This window comes from Podarcis muralis, chromosome 3 (genome assembly GCF_964188315.1).
Source record: "Podarcis muralis chromosome 3, rPodMur119.hap1.1, whole genome shotgun sequence".
Taxonomy (NCBI): Eukaryota; Metazoa; Chordata; class Lepidosauria; order Squamata; family Lacertidae; genus Podarcis; species Podarcis muralis.
In genome coordinates this window covers 117,287,680-117,306,556 of record NC_135657.1, presented here as the reverse complement: position 1 = coordinate 117,306,556, position 18,877 = coordinate 117,287,680, and the positions used below count along the sequence as shown (strand labels likewise).

The 18,877-nt window shown below is 48.0% G+C and overlaps 2 protein-coding genes across 2 annotated transcripts in view; one reads left to right on the top strand and one right to left on the bottom strand.

Annotated features, from left to right (window-relative positions):
• Positions 1–5,155, bottom strand: part of TRAM2 (translocation associated membrane protein 2) — a 43,480-nt gene extending 38,325 nt beyond the window's left edge. The window contains exon 1 of the mRNA XM_077926558.1: positions 4,877–5,155. Coding sequence (XP_077782684.1) covers positions 4,877–4,996 — 120 coding nt within the window. The 5' untranslated portion in view covers positions 4,997–5,155. The remainder of the gene's footprint in view (positions 1–4,876) is intronic.
• LOC114593308 (cysteine-rich venom protein TEL1-like) overlaps positions 4,995–18,877 on the top strand; it is a 36,539-nt gene continuing 22,656 nt past the window's right edge. The window contains exons 1-2 of the mRNA XM_077925346.1: positions 4,995–5,358; positions 11,070–11,174. Coding sequence (XP_077781472.1) covers positions 4,995–5,358; positions 11,070–11,174 — 469 coding nt within the window. The remainder of the gene's footprint in view (positions 5,359–11,069; positions 11,175–18,877) is intronic.

The window sequence follows — 18,877 nt, the reverse complement described above, 5'->3', positions numbered from 1 at the left end:
TAAGGTTCTGCACTTAGGCAGGAAGATCCAGAGGCACGAGTATAAGATGAGGGGCACCTGGCTTACTAGCAGGACGTGTGAAAAGGATCTAGGGGTCTTGGTGGACCACAAGCTGAACATGAGTCAACAGTGTGATGCAGCAGCAAAAAAAAAAAAAAGCTAACACTATTCTAGGCTGCATCAACAGAAGTATAGTGTCCAGATCAATAGTACTTCTCTATCGTGCCTTGATCAGATCACACCTGGAATGCTGTGTCCAGTTTTGAGAGCCACAATTTAAGAAGGATGTTGACAAGCTGGAACATGTGCAGAGGAGGGCAACCAAGATGATCAAGGGTCCTTATGAGGAATGGTTGAGGGAGGTGGTCTGTTGAGCCTGGAAAACTGAGAGGAGATATGAGAGCCATCTTCAAATATCTCAAGAGCTGTCGCATGGAAGGTGGAGCAAGCTTATTGTCTCCTGCTCCAGAGGGTAGGACTCAGACCAGTGTATTCAAATTACATGAAATGAGATTCCGACTCAACATCAGGAAGACCTTTCTGACAGTAAGACAGTAAGAGCTGTTCAGCAAGTGGAACTGTCTACCACGAGAGGTGGTGGACTCTCCTTCCCTGCAGGTTTTTAAGCAGAGGTTGGATGGCCACCTGTCATGGATGCTTTAGCTGAGATTTCTGCATTGTACTGGCTTCGACTAGATGACCCTCGGGGTCCCTTCCAACTCTACTGTTGTATGGTTCTATGAAAAAAGAACAAAGTGCTTGCGTCTTTCCTGCCATACCTGCCACATGCTCTGGTTGTGTGCTGCAGCAGCGAACCAAGCTCACAGAAAGCCATTGTCCCGATAACATGATCCCACGAGTTGAACATGTAAATGTCTGGGACATCAAACAAGCATAGGAATGCACCATGGCTGGACCGGCAGCCATGTCACAGCAACCATGACCATCCACAACACTCCCCAAGGAAAACAACATACACAACAGTAACACCTCAGTGGAGAGATAAAGCAAACACAGCTCTATATGGAGACAGCATGCCACCAAATTACAAAGCAGCCATCGCTGGCTCCTGCAATATGCAGACATACAAGAGACAACCCACCAGCAAGAATCGACCTGGTTTGTCCCTGCTTGTGCAGAGGGCAGGCGGGTTGCCTGGCTGCAGACCTAGTGAGCAATAACATAGAGATGAAGTAGCCCAGAAACCCTCCCAAAGTAAGGTAAAGGTAAAGGGACCCTGACCATTAGGTCCAGTTGTGACCGACTCTGGGGTTGCGGTGCTCATCTCGCTTTATTGGCCGAGGGAGCCGGCGTACAGCTTCCGGGTCATGTGGCCAGCATAACTAAGCCGCTTCTGGTGAACCAGAGCAGCGCACGGAAACGCAGTTTACCTTCCCGCCGGAGTGGTACCTATTTATCTACTTGCACTTTGACGTGCTTTTGAACTGCTAGGTTGGCAGGAGCAGGGACCGAGCAATGGGAGCTCACCCCGTCGCAGGGATTCGAACCGCCGACCTTCTGATCGGCAAGCCCTAGGCTCTGTGGTTTAACCCACAGCACCACCCTCGTCCCTGGATACCAATACCATAAAGTAGGATACCAATAAAAGGACCTGCTTCCTAACGCAGTCTTGCATTTTCTGAGGACCCCCTCTCACCATTGCTTATTGAAAACCGTTTATTTTTTAAATGCTTTGAACATCCATTTTGACTGCGTAGTGAATGAAAGTTGGCTATGGATTACGGAGTGAAATAATGACTTTGCCCCATTTTTTTCAGTGCATATTTGTCTGTGATGCTAATTTTCTAATCCATGTCAGTAATTTATGAGTGACAGAAGGAGGAAGCATCAGATTATTCCGCATTAGCCCAAGGAGAAAAAGAAAGCTGTTAAGTGTCCTCATGAGGTGAACCATGCAAGGCTCCCTTGGATGGCACCATACATTCACGATATTTTCCACATTTCTCACTTCCCACACACACACACACACATACCCTCTGAGAGAGCTATCCAAACAGTTGCTCCCCCATGTAATGGGGTGGAGAGAGAGAGCCCTGCGGTTCAGAAACCTTTTAGCCTCAAGGAATCTCTTTCATGTTCATTTATCTGCTCAGGAATCTGGGAAGGTCCTAAGGCACAGAGTTCACAAAGGATGCTACGAGAGCACACTGCAGATTGCATCCCCAATGGCTGTAGGGAGCAGGGAATGCCTTCCAGGGTACCAGGGGTTTCATGATCAATATTCTCACTGAGAAACCTCTGAACAACTTCTGAGGATGCAAAGGTTTCCCTGGAACCGTGTTCAAAAGTGCACAGATCATGCCACCAGACAGTGACAAAACGACAGACCTAGGGACTGGAGTGGTGGGAGTTTGATAGGGCTATTCCATGTTACAGTGATAAAGGTAAAGGGACCCCTGACCATTACGCCCAGTCGTGGCCGACTCTGGGGTTGCGGCGCTCATCTCGCTTTTCTGGCCGAGGGAGCCAGTGTTTGTCTGCAGACAGTTTTTCTGGATCATGTGGCCAGCATGACTAAGCCACTTCTGGTGAACCAGAGCAGCACACGGAAACACTGTTTACCTTCCCTGTTTATCTACTTGCACTTTGACGTGCTTTCGATCTGCTAGGTTGGCAGGAGCAGGGACCAAGCAACGGGAGCTCACTCTGCCGCAGGGATTCGAACCGCCGACCTTCTGATCGGCAAGTCCTAGGCTCTGTGGTTTAACTCACAGCGCCACCTGTGTCCCCTGTTACAGTGATAGTGTGGCATAAATCCTATGGCTCCAGCATAGTAATGCTCTCTGTCTGCTTCTGGACACTGATGAGAGATTTCAGAGGAAAACTAAAAGGAACAAGATGCCCACATGTAAGAAGAGGCTAAGAGAAGAAGAATTATCTGCAGAGTAGGCAAACACTTTGGTATTAAAAGGGATGCCTTAAACAGCCGCCAATTAGCAAAAGCGACTTGAAGTTATACCAGGATGAGCAAAGTGTGTCTCCGGAACAGCACAGGGTCCAGGATGCTGGGGGATGTGAGGTTGATGTGATGATTGTGCCTGCTGTTCTATGCCAGGAAGACTTCTGTTTCCTTCCCTCTCTTGCCCTTCTCCACTGGGCAGTTCGGCAGGGAGGCCTGGCCCAGGTGCCCCGATCTCAACTGCCCAGGGAGACAGCAGAGGGCCCACTCCCCCTCCAACTCCTGCAGGGAAGATAGCGCCAGACCCCAGGTACCTTCCTCCTTGCTCATCCTCTGTGCTCTCTTTCTCAATGGGTCGTTTGTGGGGGGGCACAGAGAGCCCTGCCTTTCTCAACCTGCCAACCAAAGGCAACCAACTGCTCTGAGTAACAGCAGACTCTGCTCCCCCTCCTTGCTGCTCCCTTGCCTTGACTTGGAAAATGCAGGCAGGTATATGCAGGCTGGCTCTGTGGTTTAACTTGCCAATCAGAAGGTCGGCGGTTCGAATCCCCGCAATGACGGGGTGAGCTCCCGTTGCTTGGTCCCAGCTCCTGCCAACCTAGCAGTTCAAAAGCACGTCAAAGTGCAAGTAGATAAATAGGTACCGCTTTGGCGGGAAGGTAAACGGCATTTCCGTGCGCTGCTCTGGTTCGCCAGAAGCGGCTTAGTCATGCTGGCCACATGACCCGGAAGCTGTCTGCGGACAAATGCCGGCTCCCTCAGCCTATAGAGTGAGATGAGCGCCGCAACCCCAGAGTCAGCCATGACTGGACCTAAAGGTTAGGGGTCCCTTTACCTTTACTTTATAAAGGCAGCAGCAGCCCAGACTGCCTCTGCACGCTCTCTGGGAGCTGCAAGTGCTGCTGGATTGGGCCCTACTGCCCAGAGGTGGAGGGCAAGGAAACAGGGGCAGTGGCTTGCTGCTTGCTCCCCTGAGCAGGAAACGGCAAGGAGCAACAGGCACAATGAACTTAGTCGTCCCGCCAAGACGGGTCACCAGAGACGACTCCTCTTCTTCTTCCTCCTCACTGCTGCCGCAGGTTTGCTTGCAGGGGAAAGAAGCACCCAAGAAGCAGGCAGTGGCTGAAAGGTGTATACCTATGGGGTTGGCCAGATTGCCCCCCCCCCAGGGGGCATGGTAACTGCACCTCTCCACATATGCCATATATGCTTCAGCTGATATTCCTGAATTGCAGGGGGTTGAGCTAGATGACCCTCGGGTCCCTTCCAACTCTACCATTCTATGATTCCTTGCCAAGGGTCCAAGCTATGCCTCTACCAGTCGGTGTGGACCGTGCTGAGCCAGGCGCCCCAAAGGGCCCGATTCGGTATGGGCAGCTTGCTCTGTCCCACGTGCCCAGCCCCACCGAGGCCCATATCCTCCAAGCCGTCGGGGAAGCAGCCTCCTCCTCCGCTGCTCCTGGGAGCTGCCAGCCGCTCGCCTGCCTCGGGTGGGAGGAGGAGGAGGAGGCCGCGTTTCCTGCCGCGGGCGAGAGAGGCGGCGCCCCCGACGGGTCTCCTCCTGCGCGGCAGCTCGCCAAGAGCCAGCGCCGGGGGGCCTGAGGGGCAGCTGCCCGGCACAGCTGACCCCTGGACGGCGGCCCCGCCAGCAGGAGCGGATGCAAGAGCAGGAAGGAAGCTCGAGGGGGAGGGAGGGAGCGCCGTCGGAAGCGGACGGGGACACTCCGAGAGAAGACCCGCAGGCTCCCGTTTGGGACACCCGGGAATCGGAGTGCTTAAGGAAAAGTGTGTGGGGGGGGGGGGGTTGGAGGGGGCGGGATGTGTCCCAAAGGGCCGGGACAGCGCGAGGAGTGGCTTTCACCTCGGAAGGGGCTCCTCCTCCTCCGCCGCCGGCAGCAGCAGCAGCTCCCCGCCGGGGAGCCCGGAGGAGGTGGGGTCCCGCGGCCGGAGGCTCACCTCGAACATGAGCGCGACGAGGACGCAGAGCACCAGGCAGAAGCCCACGTCGGCGTGGTTGTGGATGAGGAACTCCTGGCTGAAGAGCGGGTGGCTTTTGGCCCGCCTGCGGAACGCCATGGCCGGCGCCCAACCCGCCAGCAGCAGCGCGGCCCCCGCGACGCCAACTTCGCCTGCTTCTTCCGCGGCCCCTCGGACAACTTGGCGGGCGGGCGGGCGAGGCGCAGCCCGGCCCCCCAGCGCAGGCGCGCCTCTTGCTGCTGCCGGCCTGCCGGGCTCCTCCGCCCCGCCCGCCCGCCTTAGCCCGGCCTCTGCCTGGACGGGCGTCCGCCGGGGGCGGGCCGGGGGGCGGCCCGAGTGCTGCTGCTGCTGCTCGGCGCCGACCCCGCCGCGTCCCGGAGCGCGCTCTGCCTTCGCCCGGCGGCCTGGCGTCGTGGCATCCCGCGGAGCTGGACGGGACCCAGCAGCCCAATTCCGGCCACGTTGGCTTCGGAGCGCGCGCGCGAGAGAGAGACACCCGCGGACTTTGCGCCCCGAGCGCCTTCGGGCTTTTTCACTTTTTGAGTCCTTTCTGCAGGAGAGAGAGAGAGAGAGAGAAGTTCCTGGACTGAGCCGGCCTTTGTCTTGTCTGCTCTCAGTGGTGTGTGTGTGTTTTTGCGTTTGTGTGGTGCGCACACACAAACACACACACACACACACACACACACACACTGCTCTGCACAAAGAGCACAGGATTGCACATACATAACGTGTGTCGAGATACGTTTAAGAAATGTAAAATTTCAGCACAATTGGCTGTGGCAGTCTGTGATGCGACAAACAGTAGTGCCTTGTCTTTTAGAAACTTAACTAGCTGCTTGTGGCCCAAGCTTGTGTTAAAAATGTGTAGCCTGTTACCATTGTTGGTTTTTTAACACACTTAAACCTTCTGCACCATCAGGAGGGGTGTGGAGTTTACTTGCAATAGTGCAAACTTGGTGCCAAAGCCAGTCCATAGGTAGGCTTCCCACTGTGTCTGTTCTTCACCTGTGGCACCACACACACACACACACACACACACACACACACACACACACGTGGCCAGGGCTGTCCCAAGCCATTTTGGCACCTGAGGGAAACCACAGAATGGTGCCCCCTCCCACCCAGAAGCCAGGGAAGCGGGGGGGAGTGAAGATCTACATTGGGAACAAGCGGGGAATCGGATTAACCTTAGCCCACCACTGAAGTGAGAATCAAAGGCTGTTGGTGGGGGAAGAGGCCCATTCTGAATCACGCTGGGGGAGTGCAGAGCCCAGGAGATCCTGGAGGGCAGCCCTTGCCATTTCCCGGGAGAAGAGGAAGAGCAGCAACTGTTGTTGCTGCCACCATGATGGCAGCTGCAGGCGATGCAGTCCTTGCAGGCGGGATATGCTGCCCGTGTGGATCCTGTCACCTGAAGCATTTGTCTTGCCTTGTGAGTGGACCGACTCTGTATATGGTGAAGCCCAGCAAATTTAGCGATTGTACAGGCCAGGGGAAAGCATCAAAACAAACAGTGCACCCATCCCAGCTCCTACGGTCTATTTCACCCTGAACTTGGAATAGCTAAACTGCCAGATTTCTGAAAATTAATTCTGGGCCACCTCTCTGTATCATGCAACTAATCTACTAAGTTATGTTTCGCTTTCAACAAAGATGATTTTACAATTCAGCAAAGGGCTGATGTTCCGTCAGTTCCTTTAAAAAAGAAAAACTCTCCCCTTGGGAGAGTGCATGAGTGTTTGAAGTCTCTGCAGGCTAAGAAATTCAGTGAAGATGAATTTATGTGGAGTAGTCATCTGGGCTGAGTTACAGTCAGGATTCCTGAGCTATTACGTATCAGCCTAGCCCTGCCTGGAACTGGGGGAGTGTATCTTATAAAACATGCTTACTGTATATGCATGCCTAAGATCCAACTCCTAGGGGCTGAGGTCCCTTTGCCTGCCCTCAATAAAATGTTTGAGGGGGCCATCCCCCCTCCCAAAGTTGATGGACATTGTCTTTCCAATGGTTTGCATGCACCGTGTCTTATATTCGGTTACGAGGGGCAGGACTTACCTGCCCCCCTATTTTATTCAAGTTGGCAGCTGGTACTGAAGTTAGTTTACTAGTTCCCAGCTCCTTACTCAGGTTAAGAACTTAATTCGTTCTGGAGGTCCGTTCTTAACCTGAAACTGTTCTTAACCTGAGGTACCACTTTAACTAACGGGGCCTCCTGCTGCCGCCGCGTGATTTCTGTTCTCATCCTGAAGCAAAGTTCTTAACCTGAGGTACTATTTCTGGGTTAGCGGAGTCTGTAACCTGAAGCGTCTGTAACCTGAAGCGTCTGGTACCACTGTATTTGCTCTAAAGTTTGAAACACCTTAAATAGAAGGTAAGTTTATATATCCATCAACTCCAAAATAAACCCATAATAAACACTGGGATATGACATATCACATAGCTATTCCCTTGAAGCCCAACAATTATCATACTTGTGAAACCCACAAATCCCCTTCTGTGCAGTCATAGCAAGGCAGTGTACCATAGAAACAGGAAAAAATGGGTTTTAAACACCTACACTCAAAACCAGTTGTTACACTTAAAACTATACAAAATAGACACTCATGGTGAACAGCCACCCAGTTATCCTGCTGAGAAAGCCTGCCGGAGCAAGAGTGTCTTCAGTTGTTTCCAGAAAGTGCAAGAAAAGTGTGAAATAGCAGAAAGTGTGAAATGACGGGCAAATCCCCAGAATCGAATAATGCATCTTGACCTCCCACCCCCCCTTCATTTCATATACTGTGCTAGCAACTGTTTAAGCAAGGCTGGGAACTTGCCCTTTGCTGCTTCTTTCAAATGGAAAAGACTGGTTGGTGATGACTCTGCGCCAGTATTGCTGGTCCCTCCAGTGGCCACCAAACGAACTGAGTGAATGAAATGGAACACAAGCCAGCCAGGCAGTGGGATTTTTAAAGCCTGACCTTCTGCCTGACTATCATCCAAGTGCTCAATCTGTTAGAGGAGACAGAAGAAGCTATTTCTTTTATTCATTTTTAAGCATTTATAAACCGCTTAGTATTTTAAGCATCTCTAAGCAGTCTTGTGATCACCGATGAGAAGGCTTGATCTCCTCTAATCCAGTTTTTGTTATCTGAAATATACTCGGAGTCAAGTGTGGATTTCATGCTCTTTATTCAGCTCATAGTAGTGAGGAATGCCAGTTCCCCCAAAATGTCTGCTTTATATAGATTATTTGCACAATGGGTGCCACATGATTGGCTAATTCTGGGATTCTCCTGTAGGCCAAACAGGTTGCGGCTTCACTTCCACCTGGAGTTGGATTGGGTGGCTCCTGTGGACCAATCAGACTACTGCATTCTGAATCCTATTGTTCTAGGACCAATCAGACTGCTGCAATTTGGATCCTATTCAACTCAGTACATAACATTATCTTAACCCAGTATTGAAGTAAGTTTATTTGGATCCATTCTAGTCTGGCTTCAGGCCCAGTCACGGCACTGAAACTATCTTGGTCACCCTTGGTGACATTTATCAGGAGAGAGACACCCAATTCAAGGTGCTCACATTTGTGTTTAAAACCCTAAATGACTCAGACCCCAGGTCTGTGAGAGGCTGCCTCCTTCCCTTCAGACCCTCTTGGGTGCCAAGATTGGCAGAGGGCACCTCTTGGTGGTTCCTCCACCCTCAGAGGCTTGGGGTGGGTGGTGGCCCAGGAGAGGGCATTTTCTGGGGCAGGCACTCCCCACAGAGGTGGCCTGGCATCTTTATTATACAGCTTCTGAGAAAACATGGGCAACATTACAACTCACTACTTGGTGTTGGGTTTAATTTTACAAAAGGAGAATTAAGGTCAGACGTCTACAGGAAATTAATAGCTACTTTCTGACCAATGACAACCAGGAGCTTAGCCAAGTGATGATTTGGGATTCTTTCAAAGCTGCCCTTGGAGGACATAATATTAAAGAGGCATTCTATCTAAAGAGCCAGAAAATTCATGCGAGTTAGCTTTGTTGAAATAAATTATTTCCCTGGGAAGACAGCACAAACTCATGGAGAGCGAGCACACTGTGAATTACAAGCTTTGGACACTCATCACATCTCTGTTGCCATGGCCAAAATGTACAGTATGTATTGCAAATTTGGTATTAAGAGTTCTAGATTCTTGGTGTGAGTGCTACACATAAAGGGAAAGAACACAACCACTTAGGTAGAGTTCTAACTTTGGAGGGCATGCCCTATTATAACTCAGCTTCTACAAACAAAATATTTACATGCTTTGATAGTGACTTCTATAATACCCTTCAACTGAGAATATCCAGACATGAGACTCAGCTACTTTAGTAAAGAAAAAGTGTTTTATATGCGTTATAGCACCGTGACACCAGATGGCGCGGTGGATTTTTCACTATGCAATTTACAACACATTTTCCTGAAACACTTTTTTTGATGTGTCTAGATCCAGCCCTGGTTAAACAGAGTACAGTGGTGCCTCGCAAGACGAAAAGAATCCGTTCCGCGATTCTTTTCTTCTAGCGGTTTTTTCGTCTTGCGAAGCAACCCCATTGGCGGCTAAGCGGATTGGCGCTATTAGTGATTTAGCACTATTAGCGGCTTAGCGGGCTTAGCGGCTAAGCTGTTAAAAGGCTATTAACAGCTTAGCCGCTTTGAAAAAAGGGGGGGGGGGAGCGAAAAAAAATGGCGAGACTCGCAAGACGTTTTCGTCTTGCGAAGCAAGCCCATAGGGAACTTCATCTTGCGAAGCGCCTCCGCGACGGAAAACCCTTTCGTCTTGCGGGTTTTTCGTCTTGCGAGGCATTCGTCTTGCGGGGCACCACTGTAAAACCTAAGCCCTTGAGTCAACAGCACAGAGACTTCATGGAAGAACCCATCTCAGAACAGGAGATCTGTGACGTCATCAAAAAGCTGAGAAGGCGAAAAGTGACAGGCCTTGGTGGGTTTTGACTCCAATATTGTTTTAAATCCTAGACCAACATATTATGTAATTATACACGCAATGGTAGGACTACATCTCGGTCCTGAAAAGAAACCAGGCTTTTTATAATATTGAAGCCAAGTAAAGACCAGAATATGCTGGGATCTTAACCATCCAACTCATTAATCAACCAGGGCTGGATCTAGACACATCAAAAAGGCGTTTCAGAAGAACACGTAAACATAGTGGAAATTCACATTGGTGAAAGAAGGAACTCCACAGCGCCATCTGGTGTCACAGTGGTATAATGCATATAAAATGCTCTCTCTTTTTGCTAATGAAGCTGAGTCCCAGGACATTAAGATTGTGTGTAAGCTTTCTCAGTAGCATGCCTCAATTTTTTATTGGTGCATACTGGTCAAAAAGGCTTTGTTCCAAAGCATAGCTGTCAATGTTTCCCTTTTTTAAAGGGAAATTCCCTTATTCCGAATAGGATTCCTCACAAGAAAAGGGAAAAGTTGACAGCTATTGTTTCAAAGCAGTAAATTTCAAACACCATTTGCAGGATCCTAAGTTTGATCTATAAAGCCAATTCCCAACTACTGAAGAAAGAGGCAGTAAAACAAAATAGTTTGCAGTGCATCATGATCCTAAAAATGCTTCCCGAAAGATTTATTGCAGCATACAGCAGAACAACGCTGTGCACTCAATTTAAGTGTGGGGTGGTGCGCAGTTACTTACATTGTTGCAACGACAATGCATCATATTCTATAGCATCTCAACCAGCATATTCTGAATACAAACGTGCAACCCACGGTTGTCAATAGCAAATGTTTTGGGAGCACCTAAAGCAGTGGTTGTTGAAGCTCAGTGGGTTTTGGCCCCATAATTCTAGCTTTTCTACAATAAAAGCAGTGTATAATAAATACAAGCAGTCAGCAATGCAAATTTCAGTTCTGTAATATCAACCTCCATATGCAATGGTCTGCCATAGCAGACTTGTATAAGACTTCAGGGTTTTGAAAGACCGCTTTGGGCAATTTTGGAGAACTCATCAAGACAAAAAGCACACACACTGCACAAATACATATTGATATATGTTCTCAGTAATGAACAGCATTTATTTATGACCATGTAAACCATTAGACTTTCTCCCCTGACCACTGAAGCATTTCCCCCAGAACCACAAGCCTTGTTTTGGGCTCCATATCTCCCATTCTTTGCTGCCGTTTCCAGCAGGCCTCCTACTGTCTGTGTCTCCGAATATCTTCAGCATCGTCAACACAGCAATTTCCCATTCCGTTGTTGCATCGGCCAACATAGACTTCCACAGGATGGCAGAGAGTATGCCGGCAAACTCCCTTTAGTCTCCTACATCGCCCTGTGCCTTCATAGAGAAAATGAGACTTTGTGAGTCTTATCAGAGCTGCTCTGGACTCCTGTGCAGAAGACATTATACAAAGCTGGAGAAGACCAAGACAACACATGCACAGACTGGACTGCCATAAATCTCTTAATACAAGAGATTGAGATCTTAGGGGAAGCACCAGCAGATCAATATCCTTGCCACTCAATTCTACATGCCCTGTCAGCAATACTGGGGAGATCTGTAAGAAGGCTCTTTCGGAATGTTTGCACAGCTTACTATCGTACCAGGACTCTAAATTCTGATTTTCCTCTGCTGTTTAGGTGCACAACAATGCTGTTTATATCCTGGTACTCAGGAGTACTTCATGAGGGACCATCACACGATGTTGCGCATGGACAAAGAACTGGTGTACAGAGGAATATTTACCTCTTCTTGTCTCCAGCATCACGCAATGGCATGCATGTGTGCATAGGAGCCAACACCCAGGGGCTGAGGGGACTTCGCCCCCCCATAAAATATTAGAGGGGGTCGGGACCCCCAAAGCTGATCAGCATTGCCATTCAAATGGTGTGTGTGCACCGCGCCATGTGATTGAATATGCGAGTCAGGGCTTATCTCACCCCCCATGTTTTATTCAAGTTGGTACCCCTGCATGTGTGGATAAACCCTCGCCAATAAATCACCACAGGCAGAGGCTTGCTGTCAGCTGTTGTGCAATACTTTCTCTTGGAGGTGGCTCATTCAACATACCCATTCAAATGTTGCTGATTAGTGCAGGCCCTTCAAATGTTGTGGGTCCTTTCAGTTCCAGCAGGGCCAATGGCCAGGGATAGTGAGAGGTGTAGTTCCAACAAAACCTGGAAGGCCAAAGTTTCCCCGCTCTACTCCTGCCCCTCCATCAATTTAATGCTTCTTTTTTTAAAAAAATACCCGTTGCCAGTTCCCTGCTTATAATAACTGAATGTCCCATTTGCAATGCTAAGCCCTTATTATAATTAACTTCTGAAACATTGCTCTTGCTTCTTCACCTTCAGATAGCTAACAATATTCTAGGCGCTCTGCATTATGTAATGCGGTTTACAGTCCTGCAGTTTTTTGTGCTCTTACCTGGGAGTAGGTCCCAATGGCTACAGGGGGACTTCTGAGTCACAAGCTGTACTGATGGCCACCAAATCAGATGGACGGCAAGGCTATCAATGGCCAATACTAGTCTATCTGCTACTTCCAATATCAGAGGCAGTGTTTCTCTGAACACCAGTTGCTGGAAATTGTGTGTGTGTGTGTGTTGTGCTCATATCTTGCTTGGGAACTTCCCACTGAGGCATCTAATCAGTGGCGTAGCGTGGGGGGTGCAGGGGGCCCCGGCCGCACCGGGCGCAACATCTGGGGTTAGGGCAAATCCACAGGTTAGGGGGCGCAAATCCATGGGTTAGGGGGCGCAAATTACTTGCCTTGCCCCGGGTGCTGACAACCCACGCTACGCCACTGCATCTAATTGGCAGCTTTGAGAACAGATGGGCTTTTGGTCTGATCCTGCACAGCTCTTTTCATGTTCTAAAATGTCAAACATTAAAAAGGTCCCAACCCAGGACACACTTTCCAGCCTTCAGATGTCGTCGGAAAGTTGTGTGGTTGTTTATCCTTTTGAAATAATAATTTAAAAAGAGCAGGGGATGAATAGGAGGCAGTCCTCACAAATAAACATATTGTTTGCCACACCAAGAGAAGCAGGAGGAACCTGCTAGTCACCTGGGAGCTCCCTGCAATAGTTATGAATTAATTTGGTGACAATAACCCACATGACCCTGTCGGGCCATTCCCAGAGAGAAGGGTTATGAAAACACACATAATACGGAAGAGGGAAATGAGTTTTTCCTTGGGGAAAACACCAGAGCAAATTGCAAATGTGTATAGTTCACACCCTTTTGACACTTACCTGATTTGTCCAGGTAGGCAGGTTGGAACAGGAAAAAGATAAGCAGGAAAAAACACAGAATCCTCATGCTGGCTGATGTACAGGTGGAACTCAAATTGCACTAGGAGGGAAAGTAGCACAGATACAATGAGACTGTGCTTCTTAAATATATGATATCTATGAAATCTGTGAAATTAACAGGCACTTCATGCCACCCAAATAAGGGCCATTCCTTCTGCAATGGGGGCAAGGTGTGTTTGTGTTTTAGGGTTTGGGGTTTTTTTTTTGCTATCCTCCTGTATTCACAAGAGAAACATAACACATTAGCTGGCAACTCAAGAGTCTCAGCCACAGTAAAACAATGTATTTTTAAATATTTGGGCAGTCTGTAAACAATTCATTCATAGGTAAGCACTTTAAAATATCATATATTTCATTGAGAGAGTTAACCACATGCCTGGGGTTGATGCGACTCTATTTAGAAAAGGATCCATTTTATTCTGGCTTCTGACAATTTAAAGGTTTTTGATGCCCCACCGGTGATTTGGATAATTGACTTAAGCACATATTTAATCTTACTGAAACCAGTGCATCTTAAAAACGCATAACTTTGGCTGGATTACACACATGCTCAGTATAGAGTCAGTGCCTAAATTAATATTTTTTTCAGTCTGCAAAAGAATATAATGACTACACAAGAAATGGATAGAAATGGACTATGAACCGGAATGGAAATCTAGTCTTCTGTATATCTTTCCTGTGTGTAGATTTTGCATTCACATGACAGTCTTTCACATGGAAGAAAATGGTCATGCCAGAATTGGAATTCCAGAATTATTCCATTTTATTGTGGGATTATTGTGGTGTTTTTTCATTTTAAATCAGTTTCTAAAACATCCTTTCACATGTTTTTTTTTAAACCTGTGCAATACAGATTAATGGCCTAGGTCAATATGGCCTGAGTCCTGCAGTTCAGTTGGCATCAGCCTTGGGTTGGCAGGCTTTGCTGGAGAAGGAAAGAGGAGGGGGCAGAACTGGGCAAACTTGGGTTGCAGAAAAGGAGACCTCCCCTTTCTACGACTTCATTTGCTTTCGAAGCAGGGAGGGGATGCTGAATCTCCCTTCTGTGGAGGCTGGAGAGGGCTGTGATCAGCCACAGGGGGCAGGGACTGACCAGGAAATGTCATCAACTGAACAGGAGCCTGAGCAGGAGGGTGCAGTCTTGTTGCCTAGAACCAGGCATCTCCTTGACAGAGCAGAGCATGCTTGCAGCCCCAATATTCCCATAAGGCAAGAGAGTCTGGCAAGTGAGCAAGGCACGCCTTGTCTTTAAAAGCTTGGCAGGAGGTGCGGGGAAACCTCTTGGGACATCTTTGTGTCTTCCGTCGAGGCCCAATATACTGAATAAATATCTCTTTCTTACTTCCAAGTAAGAACTTCTGCCTGTGTCTGCTGGGTGGGAGACAAGACACAGTGACCACTCCAAGAAGAAAACCAAACTGACTGTCAGGTGTGCGTGCAGGAGCCAGGCCCTGTGACCAATAGGACTCTGCAGGACTGAGGCCTTCCTAAATTGTTCTGAAGAGGCAAGGCATGGCCACATAGGTGAGGCCGATTGGTAACTCACAGCACCTGGTGGCAAGAGCCGGGGAGGGATATAAGGTCAGCATTTTCCCTTCGGCTCTTTGCCACAGCAACACGTTCCCTGCCTTGCTGCATTTGACTCCTTGACTCCTTGCTTCTTGATCCTCGGACCCCTGACTTCGTGACACCCGGTTCTCTGACCCTCGGACTCTTGGCTTTCTGACTCCTGGCTTCTGGACTCCTGTTCCTTCTCCCACCCCGCCCTCTTGCCCCTGGTCCCAACGTCCCCAGCCGGGACTTCGATCACCCGTGAACTGGACCATGACACTAACCCCCTCTGCCCAAAATGGGCACTTGCACCCAAGTGCGTAGTTGTTTCCTATGGGCCTTGTGTGTGTGTGTGTTTTTTAAAAAAAGCAACCACCTTCACATCTCAAAATAATTCCAGAGCTCACCTTCTCCTCCCATGTTTGGCCAATTTAAAGAAACCTAAAAAATTCCAAGTGATATAGTCCAAACCTATTAAATCAATGGCAGTTTTTCTATTGGAACGTAGAACTTTACCTCTCCTTCTTGCCTCTAAAGCTTGTGTGAAGAATCTATAATAGCAGGCTATTTCCCGCCAACATCAAATTGGAGTGTCTATGGACAGTGGCGCTGGCAGGACAGTATGTATATCCGAGTATTCCTGTCTTCCAAGTGCTGCCACCAGTTTCTGCTCCCAGTCTCAGCTGGGCCTCCAAAGGATGCAGAACAGAACCTTCACCACAGAATCCCTGTGACATCATCATTTGTGACATTCAGGCAGAGGCTTTTCTGATGCCCCTCCCACCATTCTCTTGCTTATCATACATAAAATTCAAAGACAGTTTGTGTGTGGTAGATAGGATCAGAATCAGAAGCCAGGGACCCCATAATGAGGCTTTTTGTTAATACTATTGAATTCTTTTTAGTTCTGCCCATTAGCAAGACCCTCTGCATCAACCCTATTATTTGAGTAGTCCCCCCAGCAGGCTTCCCCATCTTCTGAGGTCAACCAAGTCACTCCAAGAAACAGGGATTAATTGATAGTGGTGTTATCCTTAAGGTACTCTTTAGTCCAGGCCAAATCTCACTGTTCTTGCTGAGGGTACCTGAAATTAAGGATCAGAAATGGGGCTAAGCCGAAAGACCAGGAAAAGGTGAAATAAGAAATAAATGGACTATTTGGTTCCTCCAGGGTTCATGTGTTTGTGACTGATCCCAATCCCTCTTGGCCCATTTCCAAGGAGCAACATCACAACAGGTGGATCAACCCTATTTGCTCCTTCAGGAGTTTAGTTCCTCAGATTATGAGACATGAAAGCTTTTACTGGTTCTGTCCAAAGTGTTTTATCTGTGAAGGTCTCACAGCCTTCCCCTTTGGCCTACAGGCCATTTTACAAAAATTATCAAAAGTGGGAAAGTAATAATAATAATAATAATAATAATAATAATAATAATAATAATAATTTATTTATACTCCACCCATCTTTTTATTGTCACATGTGAGCAACCTGTGGACCATTGCAGCCCTTGTGGGTCTCCCCTGAGCTTGCCACTCTGCTGCCCCCCAATTTTGTGGCACAACTGTGATGGGGGAGCACCATGCATGAAAATGGCCATCTCTGTGTACCATCTTGCCCAAACAGCTGCTTGGCAGGGAAAGCATGATAGTGATGGGGAGGATGTTTGAGAGGCTGCCGAGAGCCTTACGGTTGCTATCAGTGGCTTTCATCTAAAACCAGAGGGCGGTTTATGCACACAGAGTCTTGTTTTCTCTCCTTTATTGATATATGAACATCCCTGGGTGTGTCTGTGTGCTTGTGTGCAGGGATAGGACTTCTCATTGCAAAGGTGATGTTGAGAATGGTGAAACTCCAGGCACACGCTGTGCACTATTTCTCTGTGGGAGGAAATGAACAAAGAAGAGAGGGGTCCATTTTGTTGCTGAGACAGAACACCACAGTTTGCAATGGACATTTCATTTGGCAGCAATCCTTCCTTTCTTGGTTGGTCAGAAGAGCCACCCACAGCACAGTGGCAGGGGTCGGTAGTGCCGGGTGGGGGACCAGAGAGGCAAGGGAGAGAAGTTCACACTGCTTTGGGTTTCCAACCAGTAACATAGCACAGGGCACTTGCACCAAAACCAGCAAGAGGGATTTAAGCAGTTAGCTCAGGCAAGACTCACAGCACGCACGCTTCTGCCCCGGGGCCAGGGAGGGGAATCTTCTAAACAGGCTGATACAGATCCTTTCTTTTGGGACAAATGACTATTGCTTAATAACTTATCACACTATAACACACAAGTTCACAGTAGGTGACAAAGATAGCCGTTGGCGTTTGTAAGGATGACCCATTAATGGAGAGATGGGGAATGAAAGCAAAAAATCTCATAAAAGGTGAGTGTTGATAGCAGTGGAATGGAATTGTTGTGTGATGAGCAGCTGATAAGGAGGAAGAAATAGTGGCTTGACACCTAAAGCAAGACTAGCTTCAGGGTTTTGAGGCCTCACACCTTAGTGAAGACACACCATTGTTCACAAACTCAGCATCTATTTCTTTTAACAGGGAACAATAAAGCAGAGGTTTTTTTTAAAACAACAACCAACAACATCTAAATACAGTAGAAAGAAATATACAAACATGGTTTCACAGACTTACAAATTCAGTTGCATATTAACATATAATTTATAACAAATTAAACAAAAACAAACAAAACAGCATGAATTTAATCTTGTAGACCAGGGGTCAGCAAACTTTTTCAGCAGGGTGCCGGTCCACTGTCCCTCAGACCTTGTGGGAGGCCGGACTATATTTTGAAATGAACAAATTCCTATGCCCCACAAATAATGCAGAGATGCATTTTAAATAAAAGGGCACATTCCACTCATGTAAAAACACACTGATTCCCAGACCGTCCAAGGCCGGATTTAGAAGGTTATAGGCAAGGCTGAATATCACTAGAGTAATATAATGTACAGTAACCTATGGTGTTTAGATTGGTGAGCACAGGTAAATAAATATCAGTTTAAACTGATAATAATTTAGATGTACTTATTTCAATATCCATTCATTTTGTTGCTGGTTACCTTAAACAACCCAGAAGAAGTGACTCATACACACCAGACGGTATTGACGCTATAGGTACTGCCCTGCCCTATGCTCCATTGTTTGTATAATTAATAAAAACTTACCAAACCCTATCAAAGCTGTCTTGTTTCTTTTGCCCTCTTGCCACTTTTAATTTCTGTGTCAATTTTTCTAACAATACTTCATGCCAGACACTGCTTTACCATTGGTCTATATTTAATAAACAGATCCTGAAGCTGAGGCTCCAGTACTTTGGCCACCTCATGAGAAGAGAAGACTCCCTGGAAAAGACCCTGATGTTGGGAAAGATGGAGGGCGCAAGGAGAAGGGGACGGCAGAGGACGAGATGGTGGGACAGTGTTCTTGAGGCTACCAGCATGAGTCTGACCAAACTGCGGGAGGCAGTGGAAGACAGAAGTGCCTGGCGTGCTCTGGTCCATGGCGTCACGAAGAGTCGGACATGACTAAACAACAACATATTTAATAACAGTAAAAATTTTGGTTAAAAGTATGGCAGCTAAGGTAAAGGTAAAGGGACCCCTGACCGTTAGGTCCAGTTGCAGACGACTCTGGGGTTGTGGCGCTTATCTCGCTTTATTGGCCAAGGGAGCCGGCGTTTGTCCACAGACAGTTTTTCCGGGCCATGTGGCCAGCATGACTAAGCTGCTTCTGCTGAAACCAGAGCAGCGCACGGAAGCGCTATTTAACTTCTCGCCGGAGCAGTACTTATTTATCTACTTGGACTTTGATGTGCTTTTGAACTGCTAGGTGGGCAGGAGTTGGGACCGAGCAACGGGAGCTCACCCCGCCATGGGGATTCAAACCGCCGACCTTCTAATCAGCAAGCCCTAGGCTCTGTGGTTTAGACCACAGCACCACCCGTGTCCAAATGGCAGCTAAAGGGCAGCATATTTTCAGAGGAGTTTGTGCCAGAGTTTGGTTCAGGCTCTGACTGGGGAGTGCATCTTATGCAAAACCACGAAACCCTGTGGCAATTATACAACCTCATTGAACCTGTCACAAAGATCTGGCTAATTAGCATCTGTTCATTGGAATGCCTTCATCCTG